Genomic DNA, 19,864 nt, shown 5'->3' with positions numbered 1-19,864 from the left:
TTCTCTTCAAACATGCATAGGAAGTAAGGCCAAATAGATTTTGTCTGAACTGTTAATTTTTAAAATGGTAATTATTTTCAATAAGCAAAGTAATTGTAACATTCTCTACATATTTAATATGTTCATGTAACCATTTTTTAATAGAAATATTTTAGATGATTAAATAATATGGAAATAATATAAAGAACAAAGTGTTCCCATCTTTGCTGTTTCTCTACCTCTGTGAAGACAAATACACAAATGGAGGCTTTTTTATTATTACTAATAATCATTTTTGTGTTTTGGTGGTTTTTCTCCAATCGGGATCATGCTCTCTATGTAATGTGTGTCTGTTATACTTTTTTTTCACCTAACAATATATAATGGGCATCTTCCGAGTCATTACTGGTATCTGAGTTACTCCTTTTAATAGCTGCATGATAGTCTATAGTATGGAAATATAGCATGATTTATATCCTATATTGAGAGATATTCACCTTTTTTTCTTGCTACCACATACAGTGCTGCAACAAACATTGCTACTTTAAAATTTTTATTTATAAGCTACATACAAAAAAATGCACAGATATTAATACACAGTTCAAGGGATTTCAATATGTGTATACACTCATGTAAACCATTACCCAGGTCAAGATATTAAACATTCTCACTAATTTTATTTTCCACTTGTCTTCATACTACTATTTTATGTCTATAAAATAGATTCCTAATCACCTACTAAAAAGAGATGAGTGCAGTTTTATTAAGTACTGCCAGGTTGTTGTTCTGAAAGGCTGTGGAAATTCGTACACAGATTTGAGTGCCCGTTCCTCTTCTCTCTCTCCAGTACTGCATGTTCTTAATCTTTGCCAGTCTAATGAGCAGAAAGTAGTATTGTATTTGAAATCTGGTTTTCCCTATTGTGAAATTGTAACCATTTTATTTGGTTTCCTTATAATAGGTTAAATATTTTTGATTATTTGAATGTCAGATGTTCTTTATATAAACAAATGATTGAAAAGATTTAACCACACTTTTAACACTTACGGAGGTGAAGGAAGATGTTCACAATCTTATTCTTTATGTAATCTGAATAATTTGCAAGAAGGCTTATTTATATGTTGGTGTGTGATTTTTAAAAATTCAGTACTCTTAAAATGGCCTATAGATTATGCCTTCATGTGCCTAATTGTTCTTTGCTAAGGTGAAACAAGGGCAGATTATGTAGACCTTCTATATAAGGAGGTATTTGCTTACAACCTTGACCCTGTTGCCTCAGTAGCTGATACCATCAGGAGCTCACATGCCTCACTATAAACTGACATTTAACTCTGGTTCACATCACAGGAGCTGTTTGTTCTTCATGCAATGTTGAGCTCATATGTCAAGTTAGGAAATAGCAAGAGAGAAAATATGTACTTGTTTGAATAATTTACATCATGTAATGGTGATGCTATAAAATATCTCATGACTATTAATGCAAATGTCAACATTTATATCAATTATATAATATAAATTTTCTTATATATACATATGAAGGCGTAGGTGAAAATTTGACTGACCCATCTGTGATAAAAGCAGAAGAAAAGAGGTAATGAGTTTTAATAATTTCATTATGACGTATTTTCATAATTTAAAATTCTACATTTCTGTTTGCATAAACTTTTTTTTTTTTTAACTATGAATTCCACAGATCCTGTGATATGGTTTTTGGTCCAGCAAATCTAGGAGAAGATGCAATAAAAAACTTTAGAGCAAAACATCACTGTAATTCTTGCTGTAGAAAGCTTAAACTTCCAGGTAAACATTTTCTTAATCAACATAATGAGTAAATTGTTAGCAGAGTTGGTTATCACAGTACTTCAGAAGGCCAGAGACACAAATACACATTATTGGTTGTAATACGTCTATGTTTTCTTTCATTACTTGTGAAACCACAAAGTTCATTCATTTAATATGCATTTATTATGAGTCTGCTGGATGCCAAGGATTGTGCTAGTTGTTGATAATACAGTAGTGAACTGACAGATGTTTTCTCTGTCCTCAGTGGCATTTAGTCAAGTCTTGAATACTGAAGATTAACAGTATTGTAAGACTGTCATAAATGCCAAGCAAAAAAATAAAAATAAAACAGGTAAGCAGATCACTTAACACACTTACAAGTGAGGGAATGCTCCCTGAGAATGGACAGATTTGCCTAAAATTGAAGGATGAATAGACTTTCAAGTTAGTCTGGTAGAGAGCTGGAACGAGACTATTTATTATTCCGTGAAGCAGGAACAGAAACTGCAGATTCATTCTCTCATGATAGTAACTTCATCTTTATATTTGAAGAATTACAACTTATTATTATACTGGAAGTTGTAGCACAAAACAAAGGTTCTCACCCTTTGGTGTACATCAGAATCCCCTGTGGAACTTTTTTAAAATTACAGATTCCTGGGACTAACCCTTGTACTGTACTTTTAAAGTCTTCTCATTATAACCAATAGTGTGGTAATTAGGACCTTAGAGTTGGGAGTCAGACTGTGGCTCCAAAAATATGTACATCATAAAGGGGTTTTTTGTTTGGTTTGGGGGTTTTTTTTTTTTGGATTAAATGAATTGGTATTTGTGAAGTACTTAACACAGTGCCAGGCCACATAGTAAGCATATAAATGGTACTATTCTTTAAATTTTTTTATTGTTCATTAGTACTATACAGAAATACCACTGATTTTGTTTTCTTTTTTTTTTGGTATGTTGGCCTTGTATTCTGTAACTTTGGTAAATTCAGTTAGTTCTAGCTTTTTTGTTAAACTCAGAATTTTCCGTGTAGACAGTTAAGACAGTTTTATTTACTTCCTTTCCAATGTATACGACTTTATTTTTATGACTTTTTGTGCTCACATGGATTTCCAGTACAGTGTTAAATACGAATACTGAGAGTAGACATCCTTGTTTTCTCCCTGATCTTAAGGGGGGAAAGCATTCAGTCTTTCATTACAGTGTTAGCTGTACAGATTTAGTAGGTGCACTTTATTAGGTTGAGGAAATTCTCTTCTGTGCCTTGTTTCCATGAAAATAATTATCTTCAATTTTGTCAGACTTTTTTCTGCATCTGTTTATATGGTCATTTGTTTTTTTTTCTTTAACTGGTCAATATTACATTGTGTTACATTGATTGGTTTTTGAAATGTTGAACTGGTCTTGGATTTACAGGACAAACTCTACTTTGTCATGGTATATTACCTTTTTTGTGTATTGTTGGGTTCAGTTTGCCCATACTTAGCTGAAGATTTATGCATCTGTGTTTGTGAAGAATATTAGTCTGTGGCGGGGTGGGGGGGGGTTCTTTTTTTTTTTTTTTTCATGTACTGTCTTTGTCTTGCTTTGGTTTCGGGATAATACTGACCTTAAAAATAAGTTGGTGGAAGTTGTTAAGAGTGGGTCTGCCAGTCCTGCACAGATACCTCTCCTTATCTCTGTCTTTTATAATTGGCAATGCTTCAGAGCATGGTTTTGAGTTCTGCAGTGAGGATGGCACAAATCAGTGTGTAGCCCACCTCAGGAACCTGAAGTGTGAACAAAAAAGAGTCTTGGAAAGCTGCTTTAATTTTTTTCATCTTTAAAAACATCAAAGTTGTGAGTAAAGATGGTGGCAAGAGATGTGAGACAGAGGCTTCCTCCTAAAACCGTAAATAATATGAAAATGTAATTAATACAACTAATCTGCAAAGAGCAACAGGAAAGAGGGCTGCGCCAGACTGCATACACCTGGAGAAAAGAATAAACCACACAGTACAGGGTAACATACAAAAGCCGTGGCCCGGCGGAACCCAAATCCTTCTCCCACCCCAGCTCACTGGTGGGAGGAAGAAAAATGGAGCAGGGAGGGAGTGCCAGCTTGGAACTGCTGAACACCTAGCCCTGGAGATCTGTTCTCGGAGCACAAACCTACATTGCATGGTGCTCTCATGATTATGGGGGTTGGAAAGCTAAGACAGGCAGAATACTTGGAGAGACTGAGATTCCAGCCACTTGTGGAAAATGGATCCATATCCGGCAGCTCTGGGACAAAAGAAAAGCAGGCAGTTTGAGAGATTTCCTAATAGCAAGAGGGCTGCTAAAGAAGCAAGGATTGCGCATAGCTTACTGCTCAGGAGAAAGGACAGGTAGACAAAATTGTCCTGTTGCATTCTGCCCAACAGGTTGGGAACTTTCATGATCTTCAGGGGCTCCAGCCCCCCTGGCTGGCTGCACAGCTCCAAGGCCCCCCTCAGTGATATGCAGCCTGCTGTGCTTTCTTCCTGCCTAGCCCCACCTGGCTCTCAAACCAGCAAACCCTACCCTGGCGTTAAGCCAGCCAGAGGGAAGCCCCGCCTACAGCAGCTACAAACGCAAAGCACAGAGGCTATACCTGTGTGCTTGGTCCACTGGTTCTAGTAGTGGAGACAGGCATAGCAGCTGGGAAGTAGGAAACAGCTCTTCCTTCCTCCCGGGCACCAACACCGCTCCTGTGTGACACCCAACATTGTTCTAGGGGCTAAGCAGCTCCAGAGAGTAGAGCTTCTGCGCACTAGAAGGTGCCACATACAAACATGAAACGTCAAAGGAACCCAGTTCAAAGCAAAATTATGAATACACCTGAGAAAGAGTCAATTGAAATCAACCTCATTAAAAGAGATTTCAACTAAAAATCATTAACATGTTCATAGAGGTACAGAAAATTATTCAAGAACTCAGGAATGAATTCTGGTCTGAGATCCAATCATTACAGCACACAGTATCAGAAATGAAACATACAAATGGAAGGTTCTATAAGCAGATTAGATATGGTAGAGGAGAGGATAAATGAAATAGAAATTAGAGAAGAGGAAAACAAAGAAGCTGAGACACAGAGAGAGAGATCTCTAAGAATGAAAATATTGAGAGAACTGTGTGTGACCAGTCCAAACTAAACAATACTTGCATTGTAGGGGTACCAGAATAAGAAGAGAGAGTAAAAGGGATAGAAAGTGTCTTTGAGGAGGTAATTGCTGAAAAATTCTCTAGTCCGGGGAAGGAGATGGTCTCTCAGACCATGGAGGTACACAGATCTCCCAACACAAGGGACCCAAGGAAGACAACACCAAGACATATAATAATTAAAATGGCAAAGATCAAGGATAAAGACAGGCTAATAAAAGCAGCCAGAGAGAGAAATAAGATCACATACAGAGGAAAGCCCATCAGGCCATCATCTGACTTCTCAGCAGAAACCTTACAGGCCAGAAAGGAGTGCAATGATGTATTTAATGCAATGAAGCAGAAGGGCCTCGAACCGAGAATACTTTATCCAGCAAGATTATCATTTAAATTTGAAGGAGGGATTGAACAATTTCCAGATAAGCAAAAGTTGAGAGAATTTACCTTCCACAAACCATCTCTACAGTGAATTTTGGAGGAACTGCTATAGATGGAAGTGTTGCTAAGGTTTAATAGATGTCAGTAGAGGTTATAAAACCACAGTAAAGAAAGTAGAACAGTTAATTACTAAGCTACTGCAAAATTAAATCAACAACCCCCAAAGTCAATCAAGGGATAGACAAAGAGTGCAGAATATGATACCTAATATATAAAGAATGCATGAGGAGAAAAAAGAACCTTTAGATTGTAATAGCATACTGAGTTAAGTAAGACTCTAAGATAGTGAAGAAATTAACCTTGAACCTTTGGTAACCACGAATCTGAAGCCTGCAATGGCAATAAGTACATACCTATTGATAATCACCCTAAATGTAAATGGTCCAAATGCACCAATCAAAAGACATAGAGTCACTGAATGGACAAAAAAAAAAGCCCCATCTATATGCTGCCTACAAGAGACTTACTTTAAACCCAAAGACATACACACACTAAAAGTGAAGGGATGGAAAAAGATATTTCATTCAACTAATAGGGAGAAAAAAATCAGGAGTTGAAGTACTTGTATCAGACAAAATAGACTTCAAAACAAAGAAAGTCACACGAGACAAAGAAGGACATTACATAATGATAAAGAGGTCAATCCAACAAGAAGATATAACCATTATAAATACCTATGTACCCAACACAGGATCACCTACATGTGTGAAACAAATAATAACAATTAAAAGGGGAAACAGAAGGCAATGCATTCATTCCAGGAGACTTCAACACTCTACTCACTCTGAAGGACAGATCAACCAGACAGAAAATAAGTAAGGACACAGAGGCACTGAACAACACATTAGAACAGATGGACCTAACAACCATCTACAGAACTCTCCACCCAAAAGCAGCAGGATACACATTATTCTCAAGTGCACATGGAACATTTTCAAGAAATGATCGTATACCAAGAAAAGAGCCTTGGTAAATTCAAAAAGATTGAAATCATACCAACCAGTTTCTCAGACCAAAGGTATGAAACTAGAAATAAATAACGCAAAGAAAATGAAAAATCCCCAAAACACATGGAGGCTTCACAACATGCTCCTAAATAACCAATGGATCAATGACCAAATAAAAACAGATCAAGCAATATATGGAGACAAATGACAACATTAATTCAACACCGCAAAATCTGTGGGTCACAACAAAGGCTGTGCTAAGAGGAATGTATATTGCAATACAGACCTACCTCAGGAAAGAAGAACAATACCATATGAACAGTCTGAACTCACAATTAACGAAACTAGTAAAACAAGAACAAATGAGGCCCAAAGTCAGTAGAAGGAGGGACATAATAAAGATTAGAGCAGAAATAAATAAAATGGAGAATGAAACAATTGAAAGAATCAATGAAAGCAGGAGCTGATTCTTCAAGAAAATAAAATAGATAAACCCCTAGCCAGACTTTCAAGAAAAAAAGAGAGTCTACACACATAAACAGAATCAGAAATGAGAAAGGAAAAATCACTACGGACACCACAGAAATACAACGAATTATTAGAGAATACTATGAAAAATTATATGCTAACAAACTGTATAACCTAGAAGAAATAGACAACTTTCTAGAAAAATACAACCTTCCAAGGCTGACCTTGAGAGAAACAGAAAATCTGAAAACACCAATTACCAGCAACAAAATTGAATTGGTAATCAAAGAACTACCTCAGAACAAAACTCCTGGACCAGATGGCTTCACCACTGAATTATATCAAACATTTATGAAGACCTAATACCCATCCTCCTTACAGTTTTCCAAAAAGTAGAAGAGGCAATACTTCCAAACTCCTTCTGCAAGACCAGCATCACTCTTAATACCAAAACCAGGCAAAGACACCACAAAAAAAGAAAATCACAGACCAGTGTCCCTGATGAACATAGATTCAAACGTACTCAACAAAATACAGCAAACTGAATTTAAAAATATATTTAAAAAATCATCCACTGTGATCAAGTAGGATTTATTCCAGGGATGCAAGGATGGGACAATATTAGAAAATCCATCAACCTCATCCACCACGTCAACAAAAAGGACAAAAACCACATTATCATCTCTATAGATGCTGAAAAAGCATTTGACAAAATTCAACATCCATTCATGATAAAAGCTCTCAGCAAAATGGGTATAGAGGACAAGTACCTCAACATAATAAAGGCTATATACAACAGACCCACAGCCAACATCAAACTTAACAGTGAGAGGCTGAAAGCCTTTCCTTTAAGATCAGGAACAAGACAAGGATGCCCACTCTCCCCCCGTTTATTCAACATAGTTCTGGAGGTCCTCGCCACAGCAGTTAGGCAACACAAAGAAATAAAGGGCATCCAGATTGGTAAGGAAGAAGTTAAACTGTCCCTGTTTGCAGATGACATGATATTGTACATAAAAACCCCTAAAGAATCCATTCCAAAACTACTAGATCTAATATCTGAATTCAGCAAAGTTGCAGGATACAAAATTAATACACAGAAATCAGTTGCATTCTTATACACTAATGATAAACTTAACACTGAGGGAGAAATCAGAAAAACAATTCCATTTACAATTGCATCAAAAAGAATAAAATACCTAGGAATAAACCTAACAAAGGAAGTGAAAGACCTTTATCCTGAAACTACAAGACACTCATGAGAGAAATTAAAGAAGATACGAATAAATGGAAGCACATCCTGTGTTCATGGATAAGAAGAATTAATATTGTTAAAATGGCCATCCTGCCTAAAGCAATCTACAGAGTCAATGCAATTCCTATCAAAATACCAACAGCATTCTTCAATGAACTAGAGCAAATCATTCTAAAAGTCATATGGAACCACAAAAGACCCAGAATAGCCAAAGCAATCCTGAGAAGGAAGAATCAAGCTCTACTAAAAAACTACAATAATCAAGACTATTTGGTACTGGCACAAGAACAGACCCATAGACCAGTGAAACAGACTAGAGAGCCCAGATATAAACCCAAGCATATATGGTCAATTAATATATGATAAAGGAGCCATGGACATACAATGGGGAAATGACAGCCTCTTCAACAACTGATTTTGGCAAAACTGGACAGCTACATGCAAGAGAATGAAACTGGATTATTGTTTTACCCCATATACAAAAGTAAACTCAAAATGGTCCAAAGATCTGAATGTAAGTCATGAAACCATAAAACTCTTAGAAGACAACATAGACAAAAATCTCCTGAATATATATACATGAGCAACTTCTTCCTGAATGCATCTCCTCGAGCAAAGGAAACAAAAGCAAAAGTGAACAAATGGGACTACATCAAACTAAAAAGCTTCTGTACAGCAAAGGACACCATCAACAGAACAAAGAGGCATCGTACAGTATGGGAGAATGTATTTGTAAATGACATATCCGACAAGGGGTTAACATCCAAAATATATAAAGGACTCACATGCCTCAACACCCAAAAAGCAAATAACCCGATTAAAAAATGGGCAGAGGATATTAAGAGATAGTTCTCCAAAGAAGAAAGTCAGATGGCCAACAGACACATGAAAAGATGTTCCACATCACTAATCATCAGGGAAATACAAATTAAAACTGCAATAAAATATCACCTCAAACCTGTAAGGATGGCCAGCATCAAAAAACTCAGAACAACAAATGCCGGTGAGGATGTGGAGAAAGGGGAACCCTCCTACACTGCCGGTGAGAATGTAAGCTAGTTCAACCATTGTAGAAACCAATGTGAAGGTTCCTCAGAAACCTAAAAATAGAAATAACATTTGACCCAGACATCCCACTCCTTGGAATTTGCCCAAAGAATACAAGTTCTCAGATTCAAAAAGACATGTGTACACCTATGTTTATTGCAGCACTATTTACAATAGCCAAGATATGGAAGCAACCTAAGTGTCCATCAGTAGATGAATGAATAAAGAAGAGGTGGTACATATACACAACGGAATACTATTCAGCCATAAGAAAGGAACAAATTCTACCATTTGCAGCAACATGGATGGAGGTGGAGGATATTATGCTCAGTGAAATAAGCCAGGTGGAGAAAGACAAGTGCCAAATGATTTCCCTCATTTATGGAAGATAACAATGAAGCCAAACTGAAGGTACAAAATAGCAGCAGACTCAGAGATTCCAAGAATGAACTAGTGGCTACCAAAGGGGAGGGGTGTGAGAGGATGGGTGGGGAGGGAGGGAGAAAGGGATTGAAGGGTATTATGTTTAGTACACATGGTGTGAGGGGGTCACAGGGAAAACAGTGTAGCACAGAGAAGGCAAATAGTGAAATCTGTGACATCTTACTACAGTGATGGACAGTGACTGCAATGAGGTATGGTTGGGGACTTGATAATATGGGTGAATGTACTAACCACATTGTTTTTTCATGTGAAACCTTCAGAAGAATGTATATCAATAATACTTTAATAAAATTTTTAAAAATAAATAAATAAAATATAAAAACATCACATTTGTAAAAAAAATACTAAGTTCGAAGTGTTCATATCTCTTCTGTTTTGGGATATAGAAAGTATAGAATTCATATTATTCCTGCTTTGAATGTTTGATACAATTGTCTAGCAAAACTACCTTGGTCTGAAATTTTCTGTTAGATGGTTTTTAACTAAGAGTTTAATTTAAAAAATCAAACTAAATATAGAACAGTTAAAGTTGACATTGAAGTTACTTTCTTTTTGAAGGAATTTTTAGTAATTTCTGTCTTTTAGAAGTTGGTCCATTTATGTAAATTGTCAAATTTATGGGCATAGATTTGTTTATATTAATATCTTACATTTTTAGTATCTGTGGGAGCTGTGGTAAATCCTGTCTTTCATTATAGTAATTTGATATTTTTGTCCCTTTGTCTGACCAAGGTGTATCATTTTTAATTGATACTTTAAAAGAAGCAGCTTTTGTGTTTAATGTTTTACTCTATTTTCTGTTTTCACTTTCATTGATTTATTCTCTTAATTATTTCCATTTTTTTTTGCTTGCTTTGTGTTTAGTTTGTTCTTTTGTTGTTAAGGTAAAAGTTTAGGTTATTCATTTAAGATCTTTTTTAACAAAACATGTAATGCTATAAGTTTCCCTCTAAGCATTGTTATTTTCATCCCATGAATTTTGATATGCTTTACTTTTATTTACTCTAAAATACTTTCTCTTTGACTTATGGATTATTTAGAAGTGTCTTTTTTAGTTCTCAGTTATTTGTAAAATATTAGCTTCCTGTTACTGATTTCTTGTTTAATTCCAGTATGATAGACATACTTCATTTGATTTCAGTTAAATTTTTTTTCACCTTAAAAGGGTATTCTCTTTGGTGAGTTTTGAATTTGCACTTGAAGAGAATATTCTGTTGTTGGGTGGAGTATTCTATAAATGTTAATTAAGAAAAGGTGTTTGATAGTGTTTGGGTTTTTATATCCTTGCAGATTTTCTGTCTGCTAGTTCTGTCGATCCATTAGAAAGGAGGACTCTATAATTATGGATTTCTCTATTTTGCCCTTCAGTTTTAGTTTTTTCTTCTTGCAATGTGAAGATTTGTTCTTAAGTGGATACACATTTGCAGTTATGTCTTCTTACTGAATTCTTTCTGTCCTTATATAATGCCATTGTAATTTTCCTTGTTTTGATGTCTACTTTGATATTAACATAGCTACTACAGCTGTCTTTTAATGAATGGTTTCACAGGTATTTTTTCCCATTCTTCTTACCTGTATATATAAATTATGTTTTAAGAGCATTTCTTGTAGACAGCATATACTTGAGTCCTAACTTTAATTTGTTTTTAACATTCTAACAATTTTTATCTTTTTAATTGAAGTATAGTTGATAATACAGTCTCATATAGGTTTCAAGTAACAACACAGTGATTCAGCAGTTACCACATTATTAAATCCTCACCCCACTAGTGCAGTTATTTACTGTCTGTCAACATAGGAAGATGTTAAAGAATCATTGGCTATATTCTCCATGCTGTACTCCCATCCCCATGACCAACTTATATTATGATTGAGAATATTTGTGCCCCTTTATCCCCCTCACCCTCCTCACCTATCCACCTTTGCAAACCACTCCCTCATGGTAACCACCAGTCACTTCTCAGTGTGAGTCTACTGTTACTCTGTTCATTCTGTTTTGCTTTGTTTTCATATTCCACAAATAAGTAAAATCTTACGGTATTTGTCTTCTCTGCCTGGCTTATTTCCCTTAGCATAATGCCTTTTCGGTCTATCCATGTTGTTGCAAATGGCAGGATATCTTTTTTTTTTTCATCTAAATATTATTCCATTACGTATATGTACCACATCTTCTTTATCCATTCATCCATTGATGGGCACTTAGGTTGCTTCCATATCTTGGTTATTGTAAATAATGCAGAGATAAACATAAGGGTGCATGTATTTTTTTCAAATGAGAGATTTTGTTTTCTTCGGGTGAATTTCTAGAAGTGAAATTACTGGGTTGAACGGTATTTCTATTTTCAGTTTTTTGAGGAACCTCCATACTGCCACAACCACTGCACCAGTTTACATTCTCAACGGTGTAAGGGTTTGCTTTTCCTTGCCAATGCTTGCAATTTCTTGTCTTTTGGATAGTGGCCATCCTAACTGGTTTAAGGTGATAATCATGTTCCTGTTGGCCATCTGTATTTCTTCTTTGGAAAAATATCTGTTCACTTTCTCCAGCCATTTTTTACTGGGTTTTCTGTGTTGAGGTCTATGAGTTTTTTTAATGTATTTTAGATGTTAGCCCTGTCCTTTGCTGTACAGAAGCTTTTCAGTTTGATGTAGTCCAACTTGTTCATTTTTTGTTGCCTTTGCCCAAGGAAATGTGTCCAGAAAAAAATGGTTCATGCTTATTTTTGCCTCTGTTTTCTTCTAAGAGTTATATGTTTGCATGTCTTACATTTAGGTCTTTAATCCTTTTTGAGTTTACTTTTATGTATGGTATGGAGTTAGACAGTAATCCAGTTTCATTCCCTTGCATGTAGCTTTCCAGATTTCCCAACATCATTGAGTGTAATACCCCCAGCTTTGTTCTCCTTTCTTAAGTATCTTTTAATTGGTATCTTAGACCCTGCATATTTAATGTAATCATTGATATAGTTAGATTTTCTGTTTTGTTGTTTTCTGATTGATATCTTTGGTTTGCTTTTGTTTGGGGATTTGTTTGTTTTGGGGATTCCCTCCCCTTTCTGATTTGTTTTATCTTTACGCTTAGTTTTTTAGTAGTTGTTCTTAGTTTTCCTTACCTATGAATGTGTGTACTTTGCCTTCATTTCTAAAGGATATTTTCACTGTAAAATTTTAGGTTGACATTTCTTTTAGCACTTAAAAAATAATGCATAGTTGTAGCTTCCTCTGAGTGCATGTTTATTTAGCTTCTTGAATTTGTGAATTTATGACTTCTATCAAATTTAGGGCGTTCTTAGCTATTAGTTCTTCAGATGTTTGTTTTGCATTGATCCTTTTCATCTCTTTCTGGAGCTCCTGTAATAAAAATGAAGCTCACATAAAATACCTTTTGATATTGTACCCCAGTAACTTGAGATTATGATTATTTTCTTAAAAATTATTTTTTGTTGTTGTTCAGATTGGATAATTTCTGCTGATCTATCAAGGTCACTTTCTACCATTTCTCATTCTTCTGTTCTTCATTCTTTTATTCTCATACACAGGATATTTTATTTTACTTGTATCTTTCAGTCCTATAATTTTCTTTTGGTTCCTTTTATACTGATTATTTATCTGCTGAAAACTTGTTTCCATTTACATTTAAGTATCTTTGCCCTACATCATGGAGTATGGTTATAATAGCTGGTTTAAACTCTTTGATCACTATACCATGTGGGTTATCTTGGGGTTGGCATCTGCCAGTTGTCTTTTTCTTTGAGATGTTCCTTGTTCTTTGTATCTTTATTAATTTTATAATGTGTCCTGGATATTTTCAATGTTATGTTCTGGAATTCTGGGTCTTACCAGAAATCCTCTATAGAGAATATTGATTTTTGTTGATGTGTGCATTAGTAGACAATCCACTCAGTTAAGTTCCGTTCATAAGTCCCAATTTACCTTTTGTGGCTGTGATTCCAATGTCAGTTTCATTTTTAGTCTTTCAGTGTTACTCAGGTCTACCTCACATGTGTAAAAACGGGAAAATCTCAAACCTGAGTGGGCTTCACCATAGTTTGGTTCCCAAAGCCTATGCTATGCTGTCTTTCCATATATGTGCCATTCAAGGGTGAACCATGGATTTTATAAGCAACTTAGGTGTGTCCCTTTCTCCATTTTCCTTCTCTCTATGATGCCTTCCATACTCTCTGACTCCTGAGGGCCATTTTTTTTTTTGGTACTATAACTAGAAAACCAAGATCTTGGCCTCCTTGCACTGTCATGCGTTTCTTGTAAGTGGGTCCATTTCTGGTGCTAAGTCACAAGGGAACAAGATGCTTTAGATCACTGAGGTGCCTACTCTCAGTTCTGGTCAGAGAACAGTTTCCTGTTGAATTGTAGGTGCTTGCTCAGCTGCCACCTCTCCAAGAGCTCCTTTTCTTGACTGGTTTTGTCTCAGGTAAGGACCAAAGGAACAAAAGAGAAAAATAAAAAACTGGGCATTGCACTCAACATTTTTCATTCGATAGGGTCTTCCCTTTTCTGATCTGGAAAGGATCTGGAAATTCTCAGAGCATCCTCTGTCTGCTCAGAAGTCTACATTCTGAGATCGAGCTATCTACAAATCTAAGCCTGGAAATAAGTGGGGGGGAAAAAACAGGAAACTTAACATCTTATTGGTCATTCTTCAAGTTCTAATTTTCTTCTCTAATATGTCTGCTATTACTTCTCAGAAGTCTCAGATAGTCGCTTTATGTATTATGTGAAGGGTTTATACTTGTAATCAGTGGGAGAAATAGGGTGGAATATACTTAGTCCATTTTAGCCAGAACTGGAACACATAGTGGTGAATCGTTGCAGCCCAGATACAATTTTTATTTGATTTTGGGTATAGTGTAATTTTTAGTATCATATCTCTTTTTTAAATTATTACTATAAAGTTGAAAGAGACCTTAAGAGCAATCCAATCCAAATCCATCACTTTACAGAATGTATTATTAGAGTTTAGATGATTTGCTCATGGTTGCACCATTAGTTAACAACACTATAAGGACTTGAATTATAATTGTTTCTTTCTGTTATTCTTTGTGTACAATACCAGCTACAAATTAGTTTTCATTCCCCAAAGTCATGCTAGCATAGTCTTGAATTCAAAATTTATCAGAAATCATTCATGCAATACAAATATGTATTTGGATCATTGAATATATGCTGTATTAAAATTAACAATTTATATTCTGAGTGTCGGTTCTGTTTTATATGGAGATGATAAAGATATGTGCCTGCTTATGGTTAGTTTAAATTGCAAGCTTGATATTACTGCATTGTTTTCCAATTCTTCAACTACTGTCAAGTATGTCTGTAAATCCCTAGGTGATTTCATCCTGTTCCATGACTATAAATGCAATAGCTACATACTGATAGTACCAAATTTAACTAAAACTTAACTTCTTGCCTAAGATCCTGTTTCTATATTCAGTTTCCTACATTTCTGCTTGGATACCCTAAAGTATCTTTATAAGTAACACATCCATTCTAAAACTTTTGACTTTCATTTCCCACCCCTGTCCACAAAACTCTGCTTCCCTATTACATTAATGGTTACCCAGTTGCTCAGGCTCAAAACCTAAAAGCTAGCCAATTCCTTTTTTCTCTCACCTCTCCTAACCAATATGTCAAATTCTGTCTACTCTGATTCTGAAATCTTGCTAGAATTCACCAATTTCTCTTCCTCTTCGTTGCCACCATTTTGTTTCCTATATTCTTGCCAGTTGTCCCTAACAAAACTTTATATGATGATCAGAATAGTGATTGAAACAAATCTGATTATTTTCCTCCCTTAGAACTGTTCAATACCTTCCAGTGTATATCATTGTAATGTGTATTCCTTACGTTAGCTTGCTTCAAGGTAAGGGTCAGCAAACTGTTGTGTAAAAGGCAAGACAGTAAATATTTTAAGCTTTGTGGACTATAGGACCTGTGTCACAACTACCCAGGTCTACCACCGCAGTGCAGAAATAGCCACAATCTGTAAACAAATGAGCATGGCTCCATCCTAGTGAAACTATTTGCAGAAACAGGCAGCAGGCCAGATTTGGCCCTCAGCCTATAGTTTGACAACCACTAGCCTTTAAATGCTGCTTGACCTCATTTTTTACTAGTCTTCACCTCATTCACTACATGCAAGCCACACTGTCTCCTTGCCATTTTTAGAGCACATTAAGTCCATTTCCTTCTTACATTTTACAATTAACCTTCCCTCTGCCTAAAATACCCTCCCTAGAGCTTTGATAGGTCACTTCTCAATATGCAAATCTTTGCTCAGATGTTACCACCAGTGACTTATCTGCTCAGCCCTGTATAAAAGAATCACCTTATACCATTTCCCACCTAGTCCTCCTTACACTGTTTTCTTCAAAGTACTTATTACTACTTAAAATTCTGTCATTTTTCTACACCCACAAGAATGTAAGTTACATGAAAACAGGTACCTTGTCTGCCTTGTTTATCAGTGCTTCCACACTTACATGAGTTGTTGACTCATGATTAAAGTGTAATCATTGTTAAGTGAATGAGTGAACGTTCATTTTTATGTGTGTACATTATGTGACTTTTGAATTTGTAACAACCCAATAGAAAATAGATCTGGTGCATTTAGAGGAAAATTGATTTAGAAAATGTTCTTAATTTTCCATTTCTAAGAAATACTGACTTTTCTTTCTTTTTTGTTTTTGTTGTTGTGGGTGACATACAGATCTGAAGAGGAATGACTATACACCTGATAAAATTATTTTTCCTCAGGATGAGCCTTCAGATTTGACTCTTCAGCCTGGAAATGGTACCAAAGAATCAGAATCAACTAACTCTATTCGTCTGATGTTATAATATTACTGAATCATTGGTCTTGCCTACACCTCACAAAAATGTTACTGTATCACTTTCTTCAGGAGGAAATTGTTCGGTAATATAGAAAAGTGTGTGCAAATTGAATATGCTGATCCTGGCCCAGTTAAAAGGTTGATACTCTTGACCTGATTAAACCAGTCAGTCAAGAACTCCCTATAGGATACAGCTAGCAGCTGTTAAATTGTAAAGGTAAAGGGAAATTAGTATTTGTAACTTTTTACATGGCTCTTTTTAGCAGAGCATTTCATTTGACTTTGTTCTGATGAGGATGATACCCTCTTATGCGGTTCATTGTCATTAACCAAAGTTAGGTGTCTGTGCAGATTTTGTTGGCAGCTGGTTTACTGCTATTCAGCTATCAAAATGAAGAAATCACCCATCCTTGAGTTAAATGGCAATCAAGCGCCTTCCTCTTTGTGTTTCATGTGTTCACTGATAATGTCACTAGCTCCCAGCTAGATGCCTGCTGGCCACAGGAAAGGAGATAGCTTTTTATAATTCTAGATCCATAGGGATATAAGTCTGACCTGAAAACCATTTTCTAAGAGGGACCTCATGAGTCAGGGTTAGGCTCCATATTTAAAGACACAGCCAGGTTTTTTGTTAAATGGAGCCCAAATTGTGCAAAAGTATTAGTGGTTTTTTTTTTAACATTGTTTTATCAATATTACATAATTACTAAGTAGAAGAAAGCCATGGTAGATTGGTATAACCTAAATATATCAAGAGAATTTCAAGGAAGTTACCTTGTAAGAAAAATTTAAGTGCTTTTTCCCTACCTGTGTCTATAGTGACAACCTGGAAGTCACATACCTCTCCAAAGATTTTATTGACCAGCATGTCAAATCAGAATGTAAACATGCACTCCTGCATATATTTAAACTTGTGTAGGAACATCTGAATATGAATATTGTTTGTGGTACTTAAGAAATAGAGTTGGATTATCATTATGTGATGTTGGGAGTTTGCAATGCAATTTATGCCAATCAACTGTAATTTAACTGCCCCAGATATTGTTGAATCCTCAACAGGAAGAAAAGCTTTTCAGATGACTACAAAGTTTTATGCTTTGATTTTTTTCCCCTTTTTTGTCCTAGGTACTAATTTTAATTTTTATTTGGGAGGGAGCAATGTAAATCTTACTTGTATTCAGTAGTGTATCTCATAGATACAGACAAGGCAAGAAGAGATAAGCTGTTTAAATACTGTTTAATATTGAGCGGGGAGAAAGAAAAAGCGTATCAGAGATATTATACTATATACATTTTGTATATCATTAAATCTTTAAAAAGAAATTAAATTTATTCTTGTTTACAGATGTTTCATCAGTTTAATCATTCTGAAAGATTATCTGATGTTTTCAGTGTTTTTTGTTTTAAGAGAATGTTTTTTTAAATGAACCATTTGTACACCTATGCTTTTTCATGTCCTATCCTATGCAATGTTTAAAGTTGTCTTGGTTTCCTATTGTGTCTTTTTAAAAAAATATGTTTCCTGTTATGTCAGAAAATGTCTATATGAGTTATCTACTGATGTTTAATTTTATATTGATTATTTTCACATAATAATAGTAGTAGCAAACACTTATTTAGTACTTAATATGTGCCAAGTATTACTCTACATATATTAACCCATTTAATCCTTATAACCATATGGAATAGCTGTTATTATCTTACTTTGCCAATTAGAAAATCAAGGCATTAGGTAAAGTAGCTTTGCAAAGTTGACTGTAATTAGGAAGTAGCAGCACAAGGATTCTAGCCCAAGCAGACTGGCTTCATTTATGCTCTGAAGCCCCATGATCTATTATTGACTTTGAAGCATAATGACCATTGATGCCTTCTCTACCAGTTCCTGCTCACTTTTCCACAACAAACCTACCCCCATTAACTTTTTGGTTAATTCTAGAAAGTAACAGTTTACCTGAAAACCACATTTATCATCCCAAAGAAGTGTTATCTTTCTTTAGATTACTGAAGTTAGTTATTACTGTTTCTAAAACATAGGAACTGTAATATCTTCACACCTGAAAAAATGTACAGTTCCTTAATATCAGATGTCATTCTCAATTTTTTTTTAGTTTGCTTGAGTCAGAACCCACATAAGATTCATAGATTTTAGTTGCTTGATTCATCTTTAAAGTTTCTTGACATATACATTTTTCCTCCAACCTTTTTTTTCTTTTCCCAGTTTTATTTTTTAAAGAACAGCTCATTCTAAAAGTTGCACACATTCAGGGTTTGGCTATTTATTTCCCTTAGGTGTCATTTTACATATTTCTGTTTCCTGTATGTCTGATAAACCAGTTAGGTGTAGAGGCTTGGTCAGATAGAAGGTTGAATTTTTGACAAGAATGCTTCAATTAGCTGTGGTGTTACTTTCATTAGGAAACACAGGTCTGGTTATCTTTTTGATGGTCATTGCCTAAATCTGTTAGTAGATTAGTGGTTCTCAAAGTGGACCATAGACCCTGAGGACCTCTAGGACATTTTCAGGGGTCCTACAAAGTCAAACTTCTCATAATTCTGGAATATTATTTGCCCTTTTTCACTGTGAAAAATGCTTTACTAGTGGGGCAAAAACATTGATGGGTAAAACCGTCAGTATCTTGGCATGAATCTAGGCAGTAGCACCAGACTATACAGGTGGTCATTATATTCTTCACACTCCAGCTCAAAAAAGAAAAGACTTTCACTTAAAATGTGTCTGATAATGTAATAAGTTACTTCTTAATTAATCTTGACCCTTGAATACATCTTTAATATTCTGTGGAACAAAATGAGAAATAGGCATAAAACACTTGCTACATTATGAAGTGTGATAATTGTCTCAAGAATAGTTGTGTGAGTTGAGAACAGAACTAGTCACTTCTTTCATTGAATGTCATTTTGACTTGAAAAGACTGGCAGACAAACCAAGGTTATTTAGACTTGAGTATTTGACAGAAGACCAACAGTACTTGTTAATAACTAAAATATTTGAGCTTTGAAGAGAAAGTCAGAAATTGAGAAAACTTGCCTCTTAACAGCAGTAGCATGACAGCTTCCCAATACTTTTCTAATGAATTCTGTATTGGTTTAACAATTATTTTGATAGTGTATAATGATGTGTCGGCATTTGGAAGATCTGCATAAAAGCCATTATTTTTCAGATAATCTTTGCATGATACTAGAAAATGATGTATGAATGAAAGACCTAGCAGAGTAGGAAAGGTTTATAGGGTTTCAAATTCTATGTAACAGTTGACCTATAGGAAACTAGTATTTGTCCAGTTTTGGTGTTGTGTCAAATAAAAATAATCCACAGTGATCTTTAAAAAGAGTATTAAAATACTCCTCATACAAAGCTATAGTAATCAAGACAGCATATAGATGAATAAAATACAATTGAGTACAGAAATTTATCATTAACTGATTTTCAGCAAAGGCTCCAAAACAACTCAATGGGGAAAGAATCATCT

At 35.2% G+C, this 19,864-nt stretch overlaps 1 protein-coding gene across 1 annotated transcript in view; it reads left to right on the top strand.

The window, feature by feature from the left end:
* Positions 1 to 17,720, top strand: part of TRPM7 (transient receptor potential cation channel subfamily M member 7) — a 133,217-nt gene extending 115,497 nt beyond the window's left edge. Inside the window, exons 37-39 of the mRNA XM_037021067.2 lie at positions 1,519 to 1,570; positions 1,673 to 1,779; positions 16,253 to 17,720. Coding sequence (XP_036876962.1) covers positions 1,519 to 1,570; positions 1,673 to 1,779; positions 16,253 to 16,383 — 290 coding nt within the window. The 3' untranslated portion in view covers positions 16,384 to 17,720. The remainder of the gene's footprint in view (positions 1 to 1,518; positions 1,571 to 1,672; positions 1,780 to 16,252) is intronic.
* Positions 17,721 to 19,864: the final 2,144 nt, after the last annotated feature.

This window comes from Manis javanica, chromosome 8 (genome assembly GCF_040802235.1).
Source record: "Manis javanica isolate MJ-LG chromosome 8, MJ_LKY, whole genome shotgun sequence".
Taxonomy (NCBI): Eukaryota; Metazoa; Chordata; class Mammalia; order Pholidota; family Manidae; genus Manis; species Manis javanica.
Note: the sequence above shows the minus strand (reverse complement) of the source record. Positions and strands in the feature narration are given on the sequence as shown.